Source organism: Nycticebus coucang, chromosome 12 (genome assembly GCF_027406575.1).
Source record: "Nycticebus coucang isolate mNycCou1 chromosome 12, mNycCou1.pri, whole genome shotgun sequence".
Lineage (NCBI taxonomy): Eukaryota > Metazoa > Chordata > Mammalia > Primates > Lorisidae > Nycticebus > Nycticebus coucang.
Window position 1 is genome coordinate 101185934 of NC_069791.1, and position 20133 is coordinate 101206066.

Below are 20133 nucleotides of genomic sequence, written 5' to 3' on the forward strand. Positions count from 1 at the left end.
CCTTGAGGAGATCATAGCTGCTTGCCAGGAACATGAATGAATGGGCCACCTTCCTCCCCTGGCCTGGTTTTGTGTCTCCAGGCCCACACTCGGCTGGCCAGTTCCAGGAAGATCTGGCTGGCCTTCAGCATTGAATATAATGGCTCTGCCCCTTCCTAGCTCCTTGACCTGAGGCTGTGCCCCCAAAACTCAGTTTCAGGCAAAATGGAAGACCATGAGCTTTGCCACTGTTTAAAGACTCAAAGGAAGTGGATGTGGAACCTCTGACTAGGCAGGATCTCTCTTCATGTTACCTGCTGATAAGGCCGCTCAGAAGTCTCCTTTCCCAGAAAGACAGCCTCATACCATCTCTCCCTGCTCCTGTGGCCTTTAATGGGTGCACCCTGAGGAGGAGCCTGGGGTCATAGTGTCACAGCAAACCTACTGTTCTTCCCCAGGTTCCTGCCTGAAGACCAGCTGGGAGCCACCCACAGCCTGCTGCCACCTCCAACCCCAGCTCCATCACCATGCACTCCTTGGATGAGCCACTTGACCTGAAACTAAGCATCACCAAGCTCCGGGCTGCGAGAGAAAAGAGGGAAAGGACACTGGGTGTGGTCCGGCCCCGTGCTGTGCACAGGGAACTTGGCTTGGTGGACGACAGCCCCACGCCTGGCTCCCCAGGCTCCCCGCCCTCAGGTACTGCCCCAGGCAGGGCAGGGGACTAAGCCCTGATCCAGCCATGGTAAAAAGAAAGAATAGCCAACATGTGTCCATTGGCAGCCATATCTCCTAGCCCCCAAGCTTCTGGTTCATAGTGCAGCTCCCACACATGTCTGTTCATCCTCTCACCAGTGTTATCTTTGTGGGGAGTAGTTCACAAGGCTGGCACATATAGCCAGGATTCATACTGAGCCCCCGAGGAGGATCTGAAGCAGCTAGTAAGGGAAGCAGGGGGTCCCAGGTCCCATGATCTCAACTCCTGGGCAGTGTAGCTGGCAAACCACAGTAGTAGACTGGGGACCCAGCTCAGCAAGTGCTTTTCAGGGGATGCTTGCCATTCCAGCCCAGGCCAGCATTCACCTCTTTTGGTCTGCCTTCAAGAGGACCCTGAAAACCCTCCAAGAGGTTCATCATGTGTCTATGCTGGAAGGCTCTGGAAACAGTCCAACCCAAATCTGCCGATTTGAAGAAGGGAGCACTGAGGCAAGAAGGGGCCTGGGCAAAGTTAGAAAGGTCCCTACCTGTCAGTATGCCAGGGGCCCCAGGTTCATGTTTTTTTGTTTTTTTTTTTTTGAGACTGAATCTCACTTTGTTGCCCTAGGCAGTGTCATGGCATCATAGCTCACAGCAATCTCAAACTCTTGGGCTCAAGCAATTCTCTTGCCTCAGCCTTCTAAGTAGCTGGGACTACGGGTACCCACCACAATGCCTGGCTATTTTTAGAGACAAAGTCTTGCTCTGGCTCAAGCTCGTCTCGAACCTGTGGGCTCAGGCAGTCCACCCACCTTGGCCTCCCAGAGTGCTAGAATTACAGGCATGAGCCACTGGACCCAGCCTTGGGTTCATGTTCTATTCTTTTATTCACTCTGTATGCCAGGCTATTCCTATCTGCAAAATGGGCACTTCCCACTTCCTATCTTATAAGTGGCTAAGCTCTCCCAGCAGTAAAGATCAAAGGTGATGGGCAAGGTCATCTCATCTGTTAGTTATACAGGCTGCTCCTCCAACACCTGGGATCCGAGGGTAGTCCTGGGTGACTTGGGGCTGGTGTCTGCTCCCAGGATCATAGTGGGGATTCAGCCTGCCAGCACTTCAGTCCCAGCACTTCCCTGGTTCATGCCTTTCTCTTAGGCTTCCTGCTGAACCCCAAGTTCCCCGAGAAGGTAGAAGGACGCTTTTCAACAGCCCCTCTAGTGGACCTCAGCTTGTCCCCACCATCTGGGCTGGACTCCCCCAACGGCAGCAGCTCACTGTCCCCTGAGCGCCAGGGCAGTGGAGACCTGCCCCCAGTGTCTGCTGCTCCGGTAAGGCGGGGGGAGGTTTCACAGAGAGAAGGTTGCTGGTTTTCTGGGGTGGCCATAACAAAGCACCACCAAATGAACGGCTTTGAACGACAGAAATGTATTATTCTCTCATAATTCCAGAAGCTAAAGTCTGAAATCAAGGTATCAGTGGGCCATGCTGCCTCAAAGTTTCTAGGGAAGAATTTTTCGTCTCTGTCCTGGCTTCTGGTGTCTTGGCATTCCTACCGTGGCCTCTTCCTTCTGTGTGTGCCTCTGTGTCCACAGCTTCCTCTTCTTTCTGTTATAAAGACACCAGTCCCTGGATTTAGGGCCCACCCTAATCCAGGATGACTTCATTTTAACTTCATTTACATCTACAAAGACTCTATTTCCAAATCAGGTCACATGCACAGGTATGGGGCAGGGGATGGTGTAGGATCCCAATGTGTCTGTTTGGTGGACACCATGTAACTCATCACAGGAAGAGGGCAGAAGGGCCAGGACTGCTGTCTCAGTGGGGCCCTGACAGCTGTGCCCTCACCTCTAGGACTTCCAGCCGCTGCGCTACTTGGACGGTGTCCCTAGCTCCTTCCAGTTCTTCCTACCCCTGGGCTCTGGAGGGGCTCTGCACCTGCCTACTTCCTCCTTCCTCACCTCCCCCAAGGACAAGTGCCTCTCGCCAGAGCTGCCCCTGCCCAAGCAGCTGGTGTGTCGATGGGCCAAGGTGAGTGAGGGCTGGGTAGGTGGTGTGGGATCCAAGGCAGGCCACCCCCACATGGGCTCAAATCCCTCTCTGGCCCCACAGTGTAACCAGCTCTTTGAGCTCTTGCAAGACCTGGTGGACCATGTCAATGACTACCACGTCAAGCCTGAGAAGGATGCGGGGTACTGCTGCCACTGGGAGGGCTGTGCCCGCCACGGCCGTGGCTTCAACGCCAGGTGAGGTTGGAGACGGGAAGGAGGGAGGACTCAACACCAGGTGACGGGGAGAGGGGAGGAGAGAGGAGCTGGGGCTCAGGCCTCCAACAAGCTGAGCTGTCCCCTCCCGAGCAGGTACAAGATGCTTATCCACATCCGCACGCACACCAATGAGAAGCCGCACCGCTGCCCCACCTGCAACAAGAGCTTTTCCCGCCTGGAGAACCTGAAGATCCACAACCGCTCACACACAGGTGAGGCTTCCTGGGCAGTGTGGGCCACTGAGGGGCACCTTGGCTGGGGAGGGGTGGCTTGGCCGGGCTGGGCTAGGCAGGCCCCTTGGGAAGAGAGGACTCTAAGGCAGGCCTGGGCCTCAGAGATGAGGGACAAACCTTGGTGGCCTGTGGTCTCCTCTGAAGTGCTGCTTGCTGGGGGACACTCATCCTATGATTAGAACTCCAGACTGTGCTCTTGGAGCATAGCCACTATCTGTACAATTGTCTAATGCCACCTCTGTGATAGCAGAGGCTGTCTGCTTCACTCCTCGGCACCTGAGCCCACGGTAGAGCAGCCCTGGTGATAGGGCCATAGTCTTACTTTTATTTTTATTTATTTTATTTATTTTTTTGAGAGAGAGTCTCACTCTGTCACCCTGGTGTTGTGACATCACAGCTCACAGCAACCTTAAACTCTTGGGCTTGAGCAATTCTCTTGCCTCAGCCTCCCAAGTAGCTGGGACTACAAGCGCCCACCACAATGCCTGGTGAAGTTTTTCTATTTTTAGTAGAGACAGGGTCTCACTCTTGCTCAGGCTGGTCTCAAACTCCTGAGCTCAAGCAATCCACCCAACTTGGCTTCCCAGAATGGTAGGATGACAGGTGTGAGTCACCATGCCCAGCCACATAGTCTTAATTTTTTTTTTTTTTTGAGATAGAGTTTCACTTTGTGGCCCTCAGTAAAGTGTCATGGTGTCATAGCTCATAGTAACCTCAAACTCAAGCAATTCTCTTGCCTCAGCCTCCTGAGTAGCTGGAACTACAGGCACCAGTCACAACGCACAGCTATTTTTAGAGATGGGGGTCTCGCTCTTGCTCAGGCTGGTCTCGAACCTTTGAGCTCAGGCAATCCACCCATCTTGGCCTCCCAGAGTGCTAGGATTACAGGTGCGACCCACTGCACCCGGCCCTCACACAATCTTACTTTAAATTTTCTAATCACACATAAGAAGGAAGGAAAAAAAAATAGGTGAAATTAATTTTAATAATATAGTTCATTGAATCTAGTATATCCAGTGTTGTTTCAATATTAAAAACAAAGCAATGATTCTGAGCTTGTGAAAAAACAAAACAAATCAATGAGGCATTAACATTCTTTGTGTCATACAAAGTCTTCGGAATCTAGTGTGGGCTTTCCTGCTGTGGTTCGTGCTGCAGCCTCATGGCACGTCTCCATTTACAGAGCTATGTTCCCAAGGCTCAGTGGCCGCATGTGGCTCCTGCTTTGGCCGGTGCAGCAGCAAATGCTTAGTGAGTCTTGAGCCTTTGGGTTGTACAAGGGCCAAAAGCAGGGCAGTTGGCACTCAGGCAGATGCCCCATGGCCAAGCCCTTGCCAGGCACCGGTCTGACAAATCTCTGAGCTTGTGTTCCACCGTTGAGAACACTGTGTAGCAGAGGTGCATGGCAAGGCCATGGTAAAGAAGGGCTGCCTAGGCTGGGTTCTTAGGTGCCATGTTTTGCGGCCCCCACCTGGGGCCAGATCCCCTGCCAGGTGCTGGGGATACTACTACCCAACACAGGAGAGCCTGTGTTCTTAGGGCTCTTGACCTGGAGGATGTTGAGTGTAAGGGTGGGGAGCCCTGGGAGGGGGTGAGGCTCCTCATGGCGGCACTACACCACCCTTCAGGCGAGAAGCCCTATGTCTGCCCCTATGAGGGCTGCAACAAACGCTACTCCAACTCAAGTGACCGCTTCAAGCACACGCGCACCCACTATGTGGACAAGCCCTACTACTGCAAGATGCCTGGCTGCCACAAGCGCTACACGGACCCCAGCTCGCTGCGCAAGCACATCAAGGCCCATGGTCACTTCGTGTCTCACGAGCAGCAAGAGCTCCTGCAGCTGCGTCTACCCCCTAAACCACCACTGCCCACCCCTGACGGCAGCCCCTATGTCAGTGGGGCCCAGATCATCATCCCCAACCCTGCTGCCCTCTTCGGAGGCCCTGGCCTGCCCGGCCTGCCCCTGCCCTTGGCTCCTGGCCCCCTTGACCTCAGTGCCCTAGCCTGTAGCAATGGCGGGGGCGGTGGGGGTGGTGGGGGAATGGGTCCTGGGCTGCCAGGCCCCGTCCTACCCCTCAATCTGGCCAAGAACCCACTGCTGCCCTCGCCCTTTGGGGCTAGTGGACTGGGCCTGCCTGTGGTATCTCTACTTGCTGGCTCTGCTGGCGGCAAGGCCGAGGGAGAGAAGGGGCATGGGCTAGTGCCCACCAGGGCCCTCAACATGGAGGGTCGCAAGACACCCCTTGAAAGGACGGAGAGCAGCTGCTCCCGACCTAGCCCAGACAGACTCCCCTTGCTGCCAGGCACTGTGCTGGACCTGTCCACAGGCGTCAGCTCGGCGACCAGCAGCCCAGAGGCACTGGCCTCTGGCTGGGTGGTCATCCCACCAGGATCTGTGCTGCTCAAACCAGCTGTGGTGAACTAAGTCTCCTGTGGACAGCTGTGGCAGCCCAGCCAACAACTCCTGGCCCTGCTCGACGAACAGAAACTCTCTGCGAAATAGCAATAATGTCCTACTGCCCTGGGGCCTGGCTGGCTGTGCTCCCCAGGCAGCCCCAGCCCCAGCCTGTTGGGCAGCAAGGATGGTGCTAGAAGGTCATTGCTGGCTCCCTGGCTCCCTAATGGGGACCTGGACCTGCTGTCCAAGGAGAGCTGTGCTCTGGGTGCTGAGGCCTTGCTCCTCTCAGGCCCTCTTGTCCCATAGCTTCTTCACAATCCTCCCCTGCCCCTGGGTCCCTCTCCATCTCCCACCCTGGTGCCTCCCTCATCCAGTGGCCAAGCTGGGCAGGTCATCCTCTCTCCCCACCTGCCAGCTATGGGGATGGCAGAAACTGGCCACCCCAGCAGTGGGGGAAGGTGGGTGGCACTTGCCCTCCCGGTAGCTCACCGGGCTCCTTCCCCATCCCCCTCCCTTGCTCACTCAGCCTCTGTCCTAGGGGCTCTTTGGACCCCTTTCTCTCTGGCCCACCCTCCAGAGAGAGAGTAAGATAGATGCAGGCAAAGACCCAGGAAGAAGCTGCCTCCCTGCTCCCTGATAAGGTGCCTCCTGGCTTTAGAAGGGGGCCTGTTCTGCCAGCTGTCCCTCCTCACACACCCAGCCCAGGCAGACAGCACTGCCGGAGGGAGGATACAGCTGATGGCTCACTTGGCCCCTGCCACCCTGGAAGTGTGGAAGGAGGCCTGAGAGAGCCCTAATTTGGAGGGAAGGTGCCACATGGGCAGCTGTGGGGTCTGGGTGACCTGACAACAGGCCCAGTGCTGGCTCAGAAAGCAGGTGGGGCCAGGCTGAGTTCCATCTTTACATCTCTGCCACAGCTGGGCCTGGTCTGGGCAGTACCAGGTGCCTGCCTGTGTGGGAGAGCCTCAGGGAAAAGAGCTTTCTGGAGGCTGTGGACTGAAGGCCCCATTTGGAGATGGCCCCTTTACCCAGGAAGGGCTAGTCCAAGGAAAGACCTGGGCGAATGGCATGGGTGCTTCTAGCTTTCCCAGCTAGACCCCTTTCCTAGATGTGTCTCTCCCTTCTCTCTTCCCCCGCCATAGCCAGCTCCCCTAGGGTCTGGGCTACTCAGGGCCCATGGCAGAAGCCAGAATAACCTAAGGATGCTGGAGGTCCCTCTGCCCAACAGCCACTGCTCAATCCCACAGCAGTGTCTCTACCCTGGGCCTCTCACCACCCACACCCACCCCACTTACCTGCCAGGTGGGAGCTCTGGCTACTAGGCTGCAGAGTGGCCAATCCCTTCCATCTGCTCATCTGCAGAACAAAGGAGCTGCCAACTGCAGTGGGGTCCTCTGGAGCCTGCAGTTCTCTGAGCAGCTCTGCTCACCCCACCCTTTCCTGGACTGCCCTTCTGTCCCAGAGGGGTCACCCTGACCTGGCCTGCCCTGTTGCTGGCCTTAGGACCCCAGCCCTGACAGGGACTGGCTGTGTTGGCTCTGCCCCTCAAAGGGGCTGTGAGCAAGTAGAAGGGAGCTGGTCTCCTTTCTTCAGGCCCCACCCAAGACCCAAGCACCCCAAACCCTGTTAGGGACCTAGGCCTTAAGGCCCCAGCAGGGGCTGTGGGTTTGAGACTCAAGCAGAGCAGAGGAAGAGGGCACTGGAAGGTGAACATTAGCTCAGCATGTGATTCAGTGACAGACCAGGCTCAGAAGGCTGGTGTACTTTTTGTGTTGTTGGGTTTGTTGTTGCACATTCCAGGATATCAGTATTTTAACAGGTTCTAAGTGCCTTTCTATTGTAGCTTATTTCCCTCCTCTTGGCTCCATTGCTGTTAGCATAGAGTTTAAAAAAAAAAAAAAGATAAGCTAATGATTATAACAATATATTCCTCCGTGTGAGAGGAAGTTTATAAAGAAACAATAAAAGTTGCAAAGATGGTTTTTGTGTTGTGGACATGCCAAAAGCTTAGCCACCTGAGATGGATGTTTCCAGACTACACATTACAAGGTTTAGGTCCTTGTCCCACTATTGCTCCCTGTGACTCTAGTGAGCAACACCTCACTCCATGAGGCTGTCAAAGGCCTCTCTTCCCCAGCCACATCTCAGAGCACTCAGCCCAGATTACAGAAATGCTAGAGTCAAACCTGTCCCAGGGAGAAATGGCCTGTGATACAGCTCTGGGGCCTAGGGCTTTGACCCTGTGGGAGGGTTGGGGGCAGACGTGAGCATGGTACTTGGGCCAGGGTGTGGCAGGATGCCCAGGTAGGGAGTCTGGTGCTAGTGCTGGTGCTAGAGAAGCAGGAATGGCTGTGTCCGGTACATGACAGAACTCAGCCAGGGCCTGCTGGCTGGGCTGGCTGCCAACCTCACCCACCCTGGCCCCTCTGGGTTGTCAGAGGCTGCTGCCTCCCTGCCCCCAGCACACACAGCCCTACAACTGGCAGGAAGAGCAACCTGCCTTCTGGAATCTTGATGCATGCACACGAGAAATGCAGAACAGACGTTTATTACCAAGCTATAAATTAGAGGTGGCAGGGTGGGGTGGGGGGAGCCGAGCAGTCACGTTTTGGGCGTCTGCCCTTTCTCTCTGTCTTCCTGGGCCTGGATTCTGAGCTCCTCATCCAGGCGCTCCTTTGCGCGGACCACCTGAGGGGGTGGTCACAAATAATCAGGCCGGTGGGAACTTCTGCCCTGTGTCCCTTGCCTACCTGGGCCTCTTACCAGCCCAGGTCCAGGTCCAGGCTGATTTCCTCCTGGAGAGTGATGGCTGGATGCAAATACCTCCTTTAGCAGAGCCCCAGGGTGGAAGGGGTGACCTGGGAGTGCCACCTCCTCCATAGGGAGACGGAGCCCTACATACAAGCATACTGCGACACCAGCCAACAGAAAGAGCTGGTGCTTCTTTTCTTTCAAAGCCCCAGTGGCTGGCAGGGCCACTGGTAAGGGTGACAGCCTGAGGAGCTAATGCAACAAATGAGGGTGGCAACTCGGGGCCCTCCCCAACACACCTTCCTACTTGTCACTCCCTTAATACCAGATCCCCTGCTTGGAAAGGAGGGATCTCAAGTGAGAGGTGGTTGAGGAGCTTGATTCCTGTGGCTTACTTATCCCATCCTAGAATCAAAAACCACTCACCTTTGACTGCAAGTAGAAGGAGCCACCCATAGATTTGTCATTCACCTTAAACAAGTGTTCATAGTTCTGCACAGGAAGAGAGGACAGGTGAGAGGCCTCACAGATTACACCCCTCCACCAGAGAACCACGTGTATACCACAGAAGTCAGAATCTGAGTTGGCTGGGGCCAGAGCCTCTACACCTGCCCCCCACCCTTTCTGGACAGCCTAGGTAAGTTATGTTTGAGGGTGGCCTAGTGGCCTCACCTTCTGTATCTCCTCAGGGCTCAGCTTGGAGATGTTGAGAATCTGCTGTGCCTCCTGGAGGCTGAGGCCAGAGAGGTTGGATGCAGCTGCAGACTGGTGTCCAGCACGTCCCCGGGCATCAGCTGCTGCCCGGCTAGCTGTGTGGACATGGGGGTGATCGCTCAACCTTAGGCAGGACATAGTTCCCCCTGGGCCATCCAAGTAGGTGGCTTACCCCTGTCAGATGGCACAGAAGAGACACACAGCCCAGAGCTGTCTTTTCTCCAGGAGTGGTTTCTTTTTTAGGGGGTTGGGGATGGGAAAGTGAGGACAGAGTTGCCCCATGGGAGGCTAAGGGCAAAGTCTGACCATCGAACCTGGCTCCTGGTTCCCATCAGGACCACAAGATGACCCTGTTCCTCTTCTCCCCCCATCCCAGGAGAGCTTTAGGTCCCGATGGGGACTGGAGTGAAGTGTGGGTGTAGAGAGGTGGAAATGGCTCTGCCAGGACCACCAAAGCTGGCTGAGTGGGAGAACCCTTTCCTCTCAGAGACCCCAGAGTCAGAGCCAGTAAACTTTTTTTGGAGACAGAGTGCCATAGCACCAGCCTAGCTCACAGCAACCTCAAATTCCTGGGCTCAAGCAATCCAGAAGCTGGGACTACAGGTGTCAGCCACAACACCCAGCTAATTTTGTTTTTTTTTCTATTTTCAGTAGAGACAGAGTCTCACTCTTGCTCAGACTAGAGGTAAATGTCTTGTTAAAGGGTCAAGTAGTAAATAACTGAGGCTTTGCAGGACAGTTAGTCTGTGTTGGAATTACTTAACTGTCTGGAAAGGCAGAAGGGGGAGAGGCAGTATCCAATAAAACTTTATTTACAAGGCAGTGCCTGTAGCTCAGTGGGTAGAGTGCTGGCCACATACACCAAGGGTGGTGGGTTTGAGCCTGGCCTGGGTCTGCTAAACAACAATGACAACTGCAACAACAAAAAAAAATAGCCGGGCGTTGTGGTAGGCACCTGTAGTCCCAGCTACTTGGGAGGCTGAGGCAAGAGAATCACTTAAGCCTAAGAGTTTGAGATTGCTGTAAGCTGTGACATCACAGCACTCTACGGAGGGAGACAAGTGAGACTCTGTCTCAAACAAACAAACAAAAACTTTATTTACAAAAATAGGTAGTTCAGTAGGCCAGTTTATTGATTCCTGCCTACGTTGCTCAGGCTAACCAGTCCACCTTGAAGATAAACCTTTTCCTCATATGAGAATGTCCCAAAATCTGGCACCACTCCTACAGTGCACCAGGTTATCCAAGTTGCAGAACCCCAGTGCTAAGAGAGATTCCTGCAATTCACAGCTGGTGAGCCTGAGGGGAAAATCCAACCCAGGCAGGAGCTCCCAGCCTGGGGGAGACAGGGGCCCTCACTTACCTGCAAATTCCTGCCGCAAGGCCCGGGCGAAGGCCCTGCCCACCACCTGCACCCCCATCACAATGATCTGGGCCAGGTACTTAGCCTGTGGGCAAAGCAGGCACCTTGTGAGCAGGCTGCATTCTCAGGGCTCTAACAGAGGGGACTGTGGAAAGGATAAGTTTGCTGGCAATCTAAGACAATGACACACAGAGCTGTGACCCAGGCCTCCTCCAAAGCCCCCTGATAAAAGCTTCTGCACCCAGTGGCCTCAGATACTCATCAGACACAGGGACAGAGGGTACTAGCTTCAGAAGAATCACTGTAGCAGGGAGCCAGGACACAGAACTGCCACTAACTTTCTCTCGACCCTGGGACTGAAGATGGCTCCTCCTATACTTCCAAAGATCATCTGGTCCAATCTTTATTCTACCAGTGAAGAAACTCTCTTGGGAGAGTTTCTTCAAGAAAACTTGAAGAAAAAAGAGTTTCCCAAGAAACTCTCCCAAACTTCTCCCAAGTCTCCCAAGACTATTCAAGTCCTATGATTTTTTTGGTTTAGTCCATTCCATTCAACACAACAACTTCACTGAAGGGTCTAAAGCAAATAGTCTCCACCTTCAGGGAGCTAAAAGCCCACTAGGAAGGTATTTAGACAAACACACCAGGGACCAGATGATTAAGTAGAGTAGGCCCAGTTCATTTCTTCAGCCACTGATTCATGCATTCACCCACTGAGTTTACTCTGCTCAGCACCGAGTACAAAGACACACAGAATCTGTCATCAGAGTTGGCCGCACACTGACATGGCCTGGCAGGGAACCACCTGCAGCACGGTGAGGTTCTGCATATCTTAAGTCCGTGGGCACAAATCAGCACCACACAGAGACATACAGGGGAATGAGCAGAGTGTAGAAAATGCAGAGGGAAAACTCAGGAATGAAATGGAGATTCAGGAAGAAGATGATATTTCTCCTGAGTTGAGTTTTGAAAGGTGTATAGAATATGACAGAATATTAGGAATTTCTAGGCTGAACCAGAACTAGAAGGAGAGAAAGTATAAGGGATTTCTTAGGAGCAGCCAGTAGCCTAGGACAGAAGAGTAGGAAGGCAGATGACATGGAAAAATGCACAGATCTCACTGTGAAACAAAGAGACAGCACATATACAGACAGCACATATAAAAAGGATCCCATGCATGTGAAATGGTACAGACACGGGTGTAGGCAGGATGCTGGAAGAACACTCACCGTAAGCTGACACTGCTCGTAGGGCGCAGCCAAGTGACTTTCCCTCTCTGCTTTGCAATTCCCTATAGTTAGATTTCCTCAGTGAACATTATCAACTGAGTCTATGTGCCAGGCACGCGGCCAAACACATTCTATTTACTGTGCTACTTAATCCTGACAACTCAAGGGGTTTAGTGATTGCCCCAAGGACATGTGGCTAGAACTTGCGGGAGGCAGGCGGGAAACCCAGAGCTGTTGTCAGCCACAGTAGCTGCTACACAGAATCCTGGGGTCTGGAAGGAGGACGAATGAGCAAGCCAAGAGTATCAAGAACCCAATCCAGGGCTGGGCATGGTAGCTCACGCCAGTAATTCTAGAACTCTGGGAGGCTAAGGCAGGTGGATTCCCTGAGCTCAGGAGTTCAAGACCAGCCTGAGCCAGAGTAAGACCTCATTTCTAAAAATAGCCAGGTGTTGTAGCCTGCGCCTGTAGTCCCAGCTACTTGGGAGGCAAGAGGATCGCTTAAGCCCAAGAGTTTGAGTTTGCAGTGAGCTGTGATGCTATGGAACTCTACGAGTCTCAACAAAGTAAGACTCTGTCTCAAAAAAAAAAAAAAAACCTAACCCAGAGGCCAAAGAGAGGCTTAGACTCCAAAACTGACCATGCTCAGCCTCTAAGGAGCTGCTCTTTCCTAACAGGTGGGATGTGATTATGGGCCATTAGGTGAATGAATAAACAGAAGTGGGTTTGGATTTCACAAATAAGTGAAATTTTCATAAACTCTGGAAAGCAGAACACAAAGATCCTCCTGTGATCAAAGCCAGGGGGTGGCTACAGCCAGCAGTGCTGTAGGTGTGAGAAGGAACAACGGATGGATGCACCTGCCCACTGGGTCTCTCATCTGACTAAAGCTATCCCCACTAGAATTAGGCCTCTGAGACAGAATGCTGGTCCCTCTGAAGGACAGAAACTGATAGGCTAGATGACTCCAGAGGGCTCCCTCAACCTAGAACACCTCTCCCACTGTCTGCTGCCATCACATGCCTTGCAATCATTTACTTTTTTTTTTTTTGAGACAGTCTCACTGTGTCACCCTCGGTTGAGTGCTGTCGTGTCATAGCTCACAGCAACCTTGAACTCTTGGGCTTAAGCAATTCTCTTGCCTCAGCCTCCAAGTAGCTGGGACTACAAGTGCTTGCCACAATGCCTGTCTATTTTTTTGTTGTAGCTGTCATTGTTTAGCTGTTCCGGACAGGGTTCAAACCCACCAGCCTTGGTGCTTGCGGCCAGTGCTGTAACCACTGTGATACAAGCGCCAAGCCCATTTATTTACTTTTCTTTCTTTTTCTTTTTTTCTTTTTGTTGCAGTTCGGCCGGGGCTGGGTTTGAACCCGCCACCCTCAGTATATGGGGCTGGTACCCTACCGACTGAGCCACAGGCACCGCCCTCTTTTTCTTTTTTTAGAGACAGAGTTTCACTTTGTTGCCTTCAGTAAGAGTGCCGTGGCATCACAGCTCAAGGTAACTTCCAGCTCTTGGGCTTAGCCGATTCTCTTGCCTCAGCCTCAAATAGCCGGGACTACAGGTGCCTGCCACAACGCCCGGCTATTTGTTGTGGCAGGCAACTGTAGTCCCGGCTATTTTTTTTGGTGCAGTTCAGCCAGGGCCGAGTTTGAACCCACCACCCTCAGTATATGTGGCTGGTGCCCTACTCACTGAGCCAGACACTGCCCTCCCCCCACCCATTTATTTACTTTTCTGCTGAGGCCAGTGACTGTTGCTAAATCACCAACAATAAGAATGGAGGTTGTAACAGGGAGCTCCCCCCACCATCCTCTGCATATTTCCAAACAAAGTGGCGTGGGGGGCCTGTGCTTTCAGGCTGCCCAGAGCTGCAAGGAATGTGGCCTGGGCTGCAAAGTTTCAGTAGCTGTCCCAGGTGCCTAAGGAACTTCCCAGATGGCTAGTTGAGGCCACCAGGTTCCTATGGGAGGAATCTCCCAGAAGAGGCAATGTGGTATAATGGTCACACGAGCAGGCTTTGGGGATCACCTGTGAGCAAATCCCAGCTGCGTGACCCTCCACAAGTTCCCAACCTCTTTCAGCCTCTCACCTGTAAAATGTGGCTACCAATATGGCTGTCATTTAATAGAAATTAAATGAAATAATGCCTATAAAGTGCCTGGCACAGAGCCTAATAACATAGTAGTTCCTCAATAAACAGGGCTTCCATTCACTTTTTTTTTTTGTTTGTTTTTTCTGAGACAGAGTCTCAGTATGTCGCCCTAGGTAGAGTGCTGTGGCATCACACAGGTCCCAGCAACCTCGAACTCTTGGGCTTAAGCGATTCTTTTGCCTCAGCCTCCCAAGTAACTGGGACATGTACACGTCCACAACGTCCTGTTATTTTTTGTTGAGATTGTCATCGTTGTTCCTTTTTTTTTCTTTTTGAGACATAGTCTCATTATGTCGCCCTGGATAGAGTGCTATGGCATCACAGCTCACAGCGACCTCAAACTCTTGGGCTTAAGTGATTCTTTTGCCTCAGCCTCCTAGGTAGCTGGGACTACAGGCACCTGCCACAATCCCCAGCTATTTTTTTGGTTGTAGTTGTCATTGATGTTTGGCAGCCCCCAGGCTGGGTTCGAACCCGCCAGCTCCAGTGTATGTGGCTGGCACCCTAGCCGCTGAGCTACAGGAGCCAAGCCATCATTCATTATATTCTTTTTTTTTTTTTTTTTTTTTTTGGCCGGGGCTGGGTTTGAACCCGCCACCTCCAGCATATGGGACCGGCACCCTACTCCTTGAGCCACAGGTGCCGCCCTCATTATATTCTTGATTGCACAAAACTTGACAATGACCAGAAAGTGCGAAGTAATTAAGCTTTTTCCAATACAGAAGCTCATTTGATATAGGCCCTGATTCCTCAGGGGCAAAGGCTGCAAAATGCTGCCCTACATTCCCCAGGAAGCTGGGAAGCAGCAAAGAAGAATGAAAACAATGTCCTAGCACTCTGGGATGCAGAGGCAGGTGGACTGCTTGAGCTCACAAGTTTGAAAGCAGCTGAGCCAGAAGGAGACTCCATCTCTAAAAAAGTACCCAGGCATTGTGGCAGATGCCTATAGTCCCAGCTACATGGGAGGCTGAGGCAAGAGGATCACTTGAACCCAAGAGTTTGAGGTTGCTATGATGTGAGCTAGGATGCCATGGCACTCTACCCAGGGCAACAAAGTAAGACTCTATCCCCCCCACCACCCAAAAACAAATAAATAAATTAATTAATTAAAAAAATAAAATTTAAAAAGTAGCCAGATGTTGGGCGGTGCCTGTGGTTCAGTGGGTAGGGCGCTGGCCCCATATACAAGGGTGGTGGGTCCAAACCCCTCCTGGCCAAACTGCAACAAAAAAATAGCCGGGTGTTGTGGCGGGCGCCTATAGTCCCAGCTACTTGGAAGGCTAAGGCAAGAGAATCGCCTAAGCCCAGGAGTTGGAGGTTGCTGTGAGCTGTGTGACACCACAGCACTCTACCAAGGGCGATAAAGTGAAACTGTGTCTCTACTAAAAAAAAAAAAAAAAAAAAAAAGGGCGGCGCCTGTGGCTCAGGGAGTAGGGCGCCAGCCCCATATGCCGAGGGTGGCGGGTTCAAACCCAGCCCCAGCCAAACTGCAACCAAAAAATAGCCGGGCATTGTGGCGGGCGCCTGTAGTCCCAGCTGCTCGGGAGGCTGAGGCAAGAGAATCGCATAAGCCCAAGAGTTAAGAGGTTGCTGTGAGCCATGTGACGCCACGGCACTCTACCTGAGGGCGGTACAGTGAGACTCTGTCTCTACAAAAAAAAAAAGTAGCCAGATGTTGTGGTGGGAGCCTGTAGTCCCAGTTACTGGGGAGGCTGGGACTACAGGCAAGAGGATCGCTTGAGCCCAAGAGTTTGAGGTGGCTATGAGCTATGATGCCACAGCACTCTACCGAGGGCACATACTAAAACTCTGTCTCAAAAAAAAAAAAAAGCTTGACGCCCGTAGATCAGCCATTAGGGCACCTGCCACATATACCAGGGCTGGCAGGTTTGAACCTGCCCCAGGCCTGCCAAACAACAATGACAACTATTATAACAACAATAGCCAGGCGTTGTAGCAGGCACCTGTAGTCCCAGTTACTTGGGAGGCCAAGGCAAGAGAATCACTTAAGCCCAAGAGTTGGAGGTTGCTGTGAGCTGTAATGCCATGGCACTCTACTGATGGCAACATAGTGAGACTCTGTCTCAAAAAAACCCAAAGGCTCAGCACCTGTCATTCAGTGAGTAGGACACCAGCCATATACACCGAGGCTGGTGGGTTTGAGCCTGGCCTGGGCCTGCTAAACAACAATGACAACTACAACCAAAAAGAAAATAGCCAGGTGTTGTGGCGGGCACCTGTAGTCCCAGCTACTTGGGAGGCTGATAAAAGAAAATCGCTTAAGCCCAAAGAGTTTGAGGTTGCTGTGAACTGTGACACTACAGCACTCTATTGCGGGTGACATAATGAGACTGTCTCAAAAAAAAAAAAAAAAAGAATGAGAACAACAATGCTGACCTGGACTGGAATCCTAGCTTTGTTTTGCAATTACTGTGTGGACCTGGACAAATTACCCAAGTTCTCCAAAGCTCTGTTTTTGTTTTAGTTTTTCTGCAGTTTTTGGCCGGGGCTTGGGTTTGAACCCACCACCTCTGGCGTATGGGACTGGTGCCCTACTCCTTTGAGCCACAGGAGCCACCCCCAAAACCTCTGTTTTTTTAAACTGCCAAATGGAGACAACACCCTGTTTATAGGAAGGAAAGCTGTAAGGCCCCCAAGAGGCAATGCACATAAAACCAAGGGGACAGACAGAACCAGGTCCAGAGCAGGAACTCAACAGCTGCCTTTGTTTCTGGACCAGACTACTTGAAGGTGAAAGGTCTAGGGCTCAGGCAGTGTGGCCAGGCCTCTCATCCACCTATTCAGTAGCCAAGTGTTCCCTGAACACCAGCTATAGGTCAGGCGGAGCTCAGAGCTGAGGATACAAGAGCAGAGTGCAGTCAGCTACAGCTACCACAGGTGAGCAAAACAGCCACCGACTGAGGGTCCTAACAGAATCCAAAACATCTTATAGTCCATTGACTTGACACTCAGGCCTGCACACCCTCTACTCCTAGATCTGCTCAGTGTCTTTGCTGATCAACTTCCTCCACCTTGAATATCCTCCCACCAACCCTACATCCTTCAGGACTTACCCTGGCACAACACCCCGTCCCTCCTGTGAAATTTTCCCAGGCTCCTCCTGTGTATACCTTCCTATGTCATTTTTTCCTATTAATATATGACAGGCTGTGTACTCGCCTGCTGTCTCCTCTAGGATACAAACTCCTCTACAACCACGTTTTATTAGGCTTTGAGGGTAGCTCAGAGTTAAATGAGTAAACACATGCTAAGGACCCAGTTCAGTAAGGGCTCATGGAAGGTCCTCAATAAACGGCAGGGACCACCACAGGCAGGAACAACAATGTGGTAGTAAATGTGTATTCTTGGGACACAGAAAAGGCTGGGCTCAAAAAAGGTCTCTGACACTGTAGGGGAAAGACAGCATGACTTCCTAAGAATTAAATGAAAAAGAATCTACATAGAGCCTCAGCTCATGGCCTGGCACCTGCAAGCTGTTACATTAGCCTTACGATTAATTAAGAAGTGGCTCCCCAAACCCACTGCGTCGTAATTATGTGTGGTACTTATATAGACAGCCTGCAGGCATAGAGCTCAAGAATATGTATTTTTAAAGATTCCTCAGAAGACCTGCAACAGTCAGTGAGGCACAGGTCTGTGGACTGGCTCTCGGTGCCAGGGGTACCCCAGAAACGCACAGAGTTCAGTGCTCGGGACTTTGGAATCCCAGGTCTGTTACTACATGGACAAGTCAACTTTCAAATGGGAATAACAGGACGACAACATCGATTCTGCGGAGCCACAGGAACCGGGGCAGGGCAGATGCTCACGGCAGGACCTAGCCTCCACCACCGCTACCCGCAGCTGCTCGCTCACACGTGGGCTGGGCACAGGACAACTACATTTGCTGAGCTTCTTGAGGCCAGAGAAATCTGCCCTGCCTCCCATCCAGGCGGCTTTCCCAGGTCCCGGGGCCGCCGCTGCCGCCGGCCTCTGTCTCGCAGGTGCGACGCTCCCAGACCCTGCTTCACACCTGGCACACAGGGGGGCTCATGGCGCCCGCAACCCGGCCAGGAGCCCACCGTCCCACCCCCGCCTTGGCCCCGACCGTGACTCCGCTCCCCGAGCAGCGCCCGACTCGGGACTCACCATGGTGTCCGCGCAGCCGCTGCGGCGCGGGCTCCACTTCCTGGCCCCAGCGCCGGGGCTCAAGGACGACCGGCAGGTCAGAGGTCAAAGTAGCCTGCAGAGAGCGCGTGCGCGAGGCCACCCTAGACATGCGCATTGTCTCGGTTCCGGGGGCGGGGCACCAGTGGTGACGTATGTGGCGGCGGCGAAGTCAGGTCCCGGCTTGACACTGTGCAGAGCCTGCTTCTGCCACTGGGGACTGACACTAGAAGCCAGGGGCCCGCGAGTTTACTACGATGCTGGGAAAAAAGGGCGATTTCCGCCCCTGAGTTTACCAACATTACATGAAATGAACATAATATGGAGTAGGTTTATTAGGTAGATAGAAAGGGACCTCCTGAGACTCTGTTAGGGACAAAGTGGCTGCCTGGAGCAATTGCTCCACCTGATTAGAAGGATGCGGTGGACCCCATCTTGATGCTGCCCCACCCATAATCCTATTCCAAGCAACTGCCACACCTAGGAAGGAGGACCATCCCTCAGGCCAGGGAGCCCAGGCACAATAGGATTTGGAAAGTCCCATAGCAGCGGTTCTCAACCTTCCTAATGCGGCGGCCCTTTAATACAGTTCCTGTGGGTAGCGACCCACAGGCTGAGAACTTATTAGGTTACGGTAACCTAAGTTTAATTATCATCTTGTTAGCTGTGTATCAAAGTGGTTCCATGGTGATGTCTGAACCACAGGGAAGGCCCAATCCAGACAGTATAAAACAGAATCCCAGACCATAACCAAGGCCCCTTTTGGGACACAGGGCCTTGTCTGTTGTCTCTGGTGAATGTATCTTGCTCTGTAAACCAATCTTTCCCTCAATAAATTTTGTTGCCTTGTTTTTGGTGGGTCTGGCCATTCTTTGGCCAAGAAAAGACAAAGAACCATGAACGAGGACTACTGCCTAAACCCTGACATTCTCAGTAATATTTAAGAAAACAGGAAATTTCAAGATAAGTTTCACTACAGAAGCTTATGCTCTCCTTCAAATCTCTGCTCAAGGGCGCCAGTGGCTCAGTGGGTAGGGCGCTGGCCCCATATACTGAGAGTGGCGGGTTCAAACCCAGCCCCGGCCAAACTGCAACAAAAAAATAGCCAGGCGTGGGCGGCCCCTGTGGCTCAATGGAGTAGGGCGCCAGCCCCATATGCCAGTGGTGGTGGGCTCAAACCCAGCCCTGGCCAAAAACAGCAAAAATATATATATATATACATTATATATATATATACATTATATATATATATATATATTTTTTTTTTTTTGTGGTTTTTGGGCAGGGCTGAATTTGAACCCACCACCTCCAACATATGGGACCGGCGCCCTACTCCTTGAGCCACAGGCGCCACCCTATATATATATATTTTTTTATGTGTATACACACACACACACATACATATATCTAGAGAGAGAGAGAGAGAGCGCGAGCGTGCCAGGCATTGTGGCCGGCGCCTATAGTCCCAGCTACTTGAGAGGCTAAGGCAAGAGAATCGCCTAAGCTCAGGAGTTGGAGGTGGTTGTGAGCTGTGATGCCACAGCATTCTACCGAGGGCAATAAAGTGAGACGTTGTTTCCAAAAATTAAAAAAAAAATCTCTGCTCAAGTGTCACCTCCTCAATGAGGGCCCTCCCCCCCAGTCCCTTTACCATGTTGTGGCTTACCTTCCATTTTCTTTTGTGGTTTCTTTCTTTTTTTTTGAGACAGTCTCACTCTGTCACCCTGGGTAGAGTACTGTGTTGTCAGAGCTTACAGCAACCTCAAACTCTTGGGCTTGAGCAATCTTCTTGCCTCAGCCTTTGCAAGTAGACAGCCACCACAACCCCCAACTAGTTTTACTATTTTTAGTAGAGATGCGGGTCTCAGGCTGGTCTCAAACTCCTGAGGTCAAACAATCCACCTACTTTGGCCTCCCAAAGTTCTAGCATTATAGGCATGAGCCACAGTGCCTGGCTTTTTTTTTTTTTTTTAAACAGGGACTCAGTCTCTGTCACCCCGATTGGAGTGCACTGACATCAACATAACTCACTGCAGCCTGAAACTCCTGGGCTCAAGTGATCTTCCCATCTCAGGCTCTCCAATAGCTGGGGTTACAGGTGTGCACCACCATGTCTGGTTTTGCTTTTTGTGTTTTTTTTAACAGATGGGGTCTTGCTCTGTTGCTCAGGCTGGT

The 20133-nt window shown here is 52.2% G+C and overlaps 2 protein-coding genes across 5 annotated transcripts in view; one reads left to right on the forward strand and one right to left on the reverse strand.

Moving 5' to 3' along the window:
• Window positions 1-7558, forward strand: part of GLIS2 (GLIS family zinc finger 2) — a 21634-nt gene extending 14076 nt beyond the window's left edge. For 2 of the 3 annotated variants that reach the window (XM_053554317.1, XM_053554316.1), the window contains exons 2-6: window positions 438-678; window positions 1834-2006; window positions 2533-2924; window positions 3039-3157; window positions 4807-7558. In XM_053554317.1, the coding sequence (XP_053410292.1) occupies window positions 507-678; window positions 1834-2006; window positions 2533-2924; window positions 3039-3157; window positions 4807-5606 (1656 nt within the window). In that variant the 5' untranslated portion in view covers window positions 438-506 and the 3' untranslated portion in view covers window positions 5607-7558. The remainder of the gene's footprint in view (window positions 1-437; window positions 679-1833; window positions 2007-2532; window positions 2925-3038; window positions 3158-4806) is intronic. The other variant, XM_053554318.1, reaches the window with a different exon arrangement.
• On the reverse strand, window positions 2069-18056 carry PAM16 (presequence translocase associated motor 16). 2 transcript variants are annotated; one of them, XM_053554319.1, is made up of 5 exons: window positions 17941-18056; window positions 10408-10492; window positions 9003-9139; window positions 8757-8822; window positions 2069-2283 (listed from the first exon to the last, which is right to left on the reverse strand). In XM_053554319.1, the coding sequence occupies exons 1-5, from the start codon at window positions 17941-17943 to the stop codon at window positions 2143-2145; spliced, it is 432 nt and encodes a 143-aa protein (XP_053410294.1). In that variant the 5' UTR covers window positions 17944-18056; the 3' UTR covers window positions 2069-2142. The 2 variants fall into 2 exon arrangements, with proteins under 2 accessions (XP_053410294.1, XP_053410295.1); XM_053554320.1 differs by lacking the exon at window positions 2069-2283 and adding an exon at window positions 8112-8267.
• Between the last annotated feature and the right edge of the window lie 2077 nt (window positions 18057-20133).

What these genes read in the sequence shown, in the direction of transcription:
- PAM16 (XM_053554319.1), bottom strand. An exon ending in CTTGCGGCAGGAATTTGCAG is followed by an intron (nt 9,140 to 10,407) that starts GTAAGTGAGGGC and finishes ATGTCCACACAG; the next exon opens with CTAGCCGGGCAGCAGCTGAT. An exon ending in GCCCTGAGGAGATACAGAAG is followed by an intron (nt 8,823 to 9,002) that starts GTGAGGCCACTA and finishes CTTCCTGTGCAG; the next exon opens with AACTATGAACACTTGTTTAA.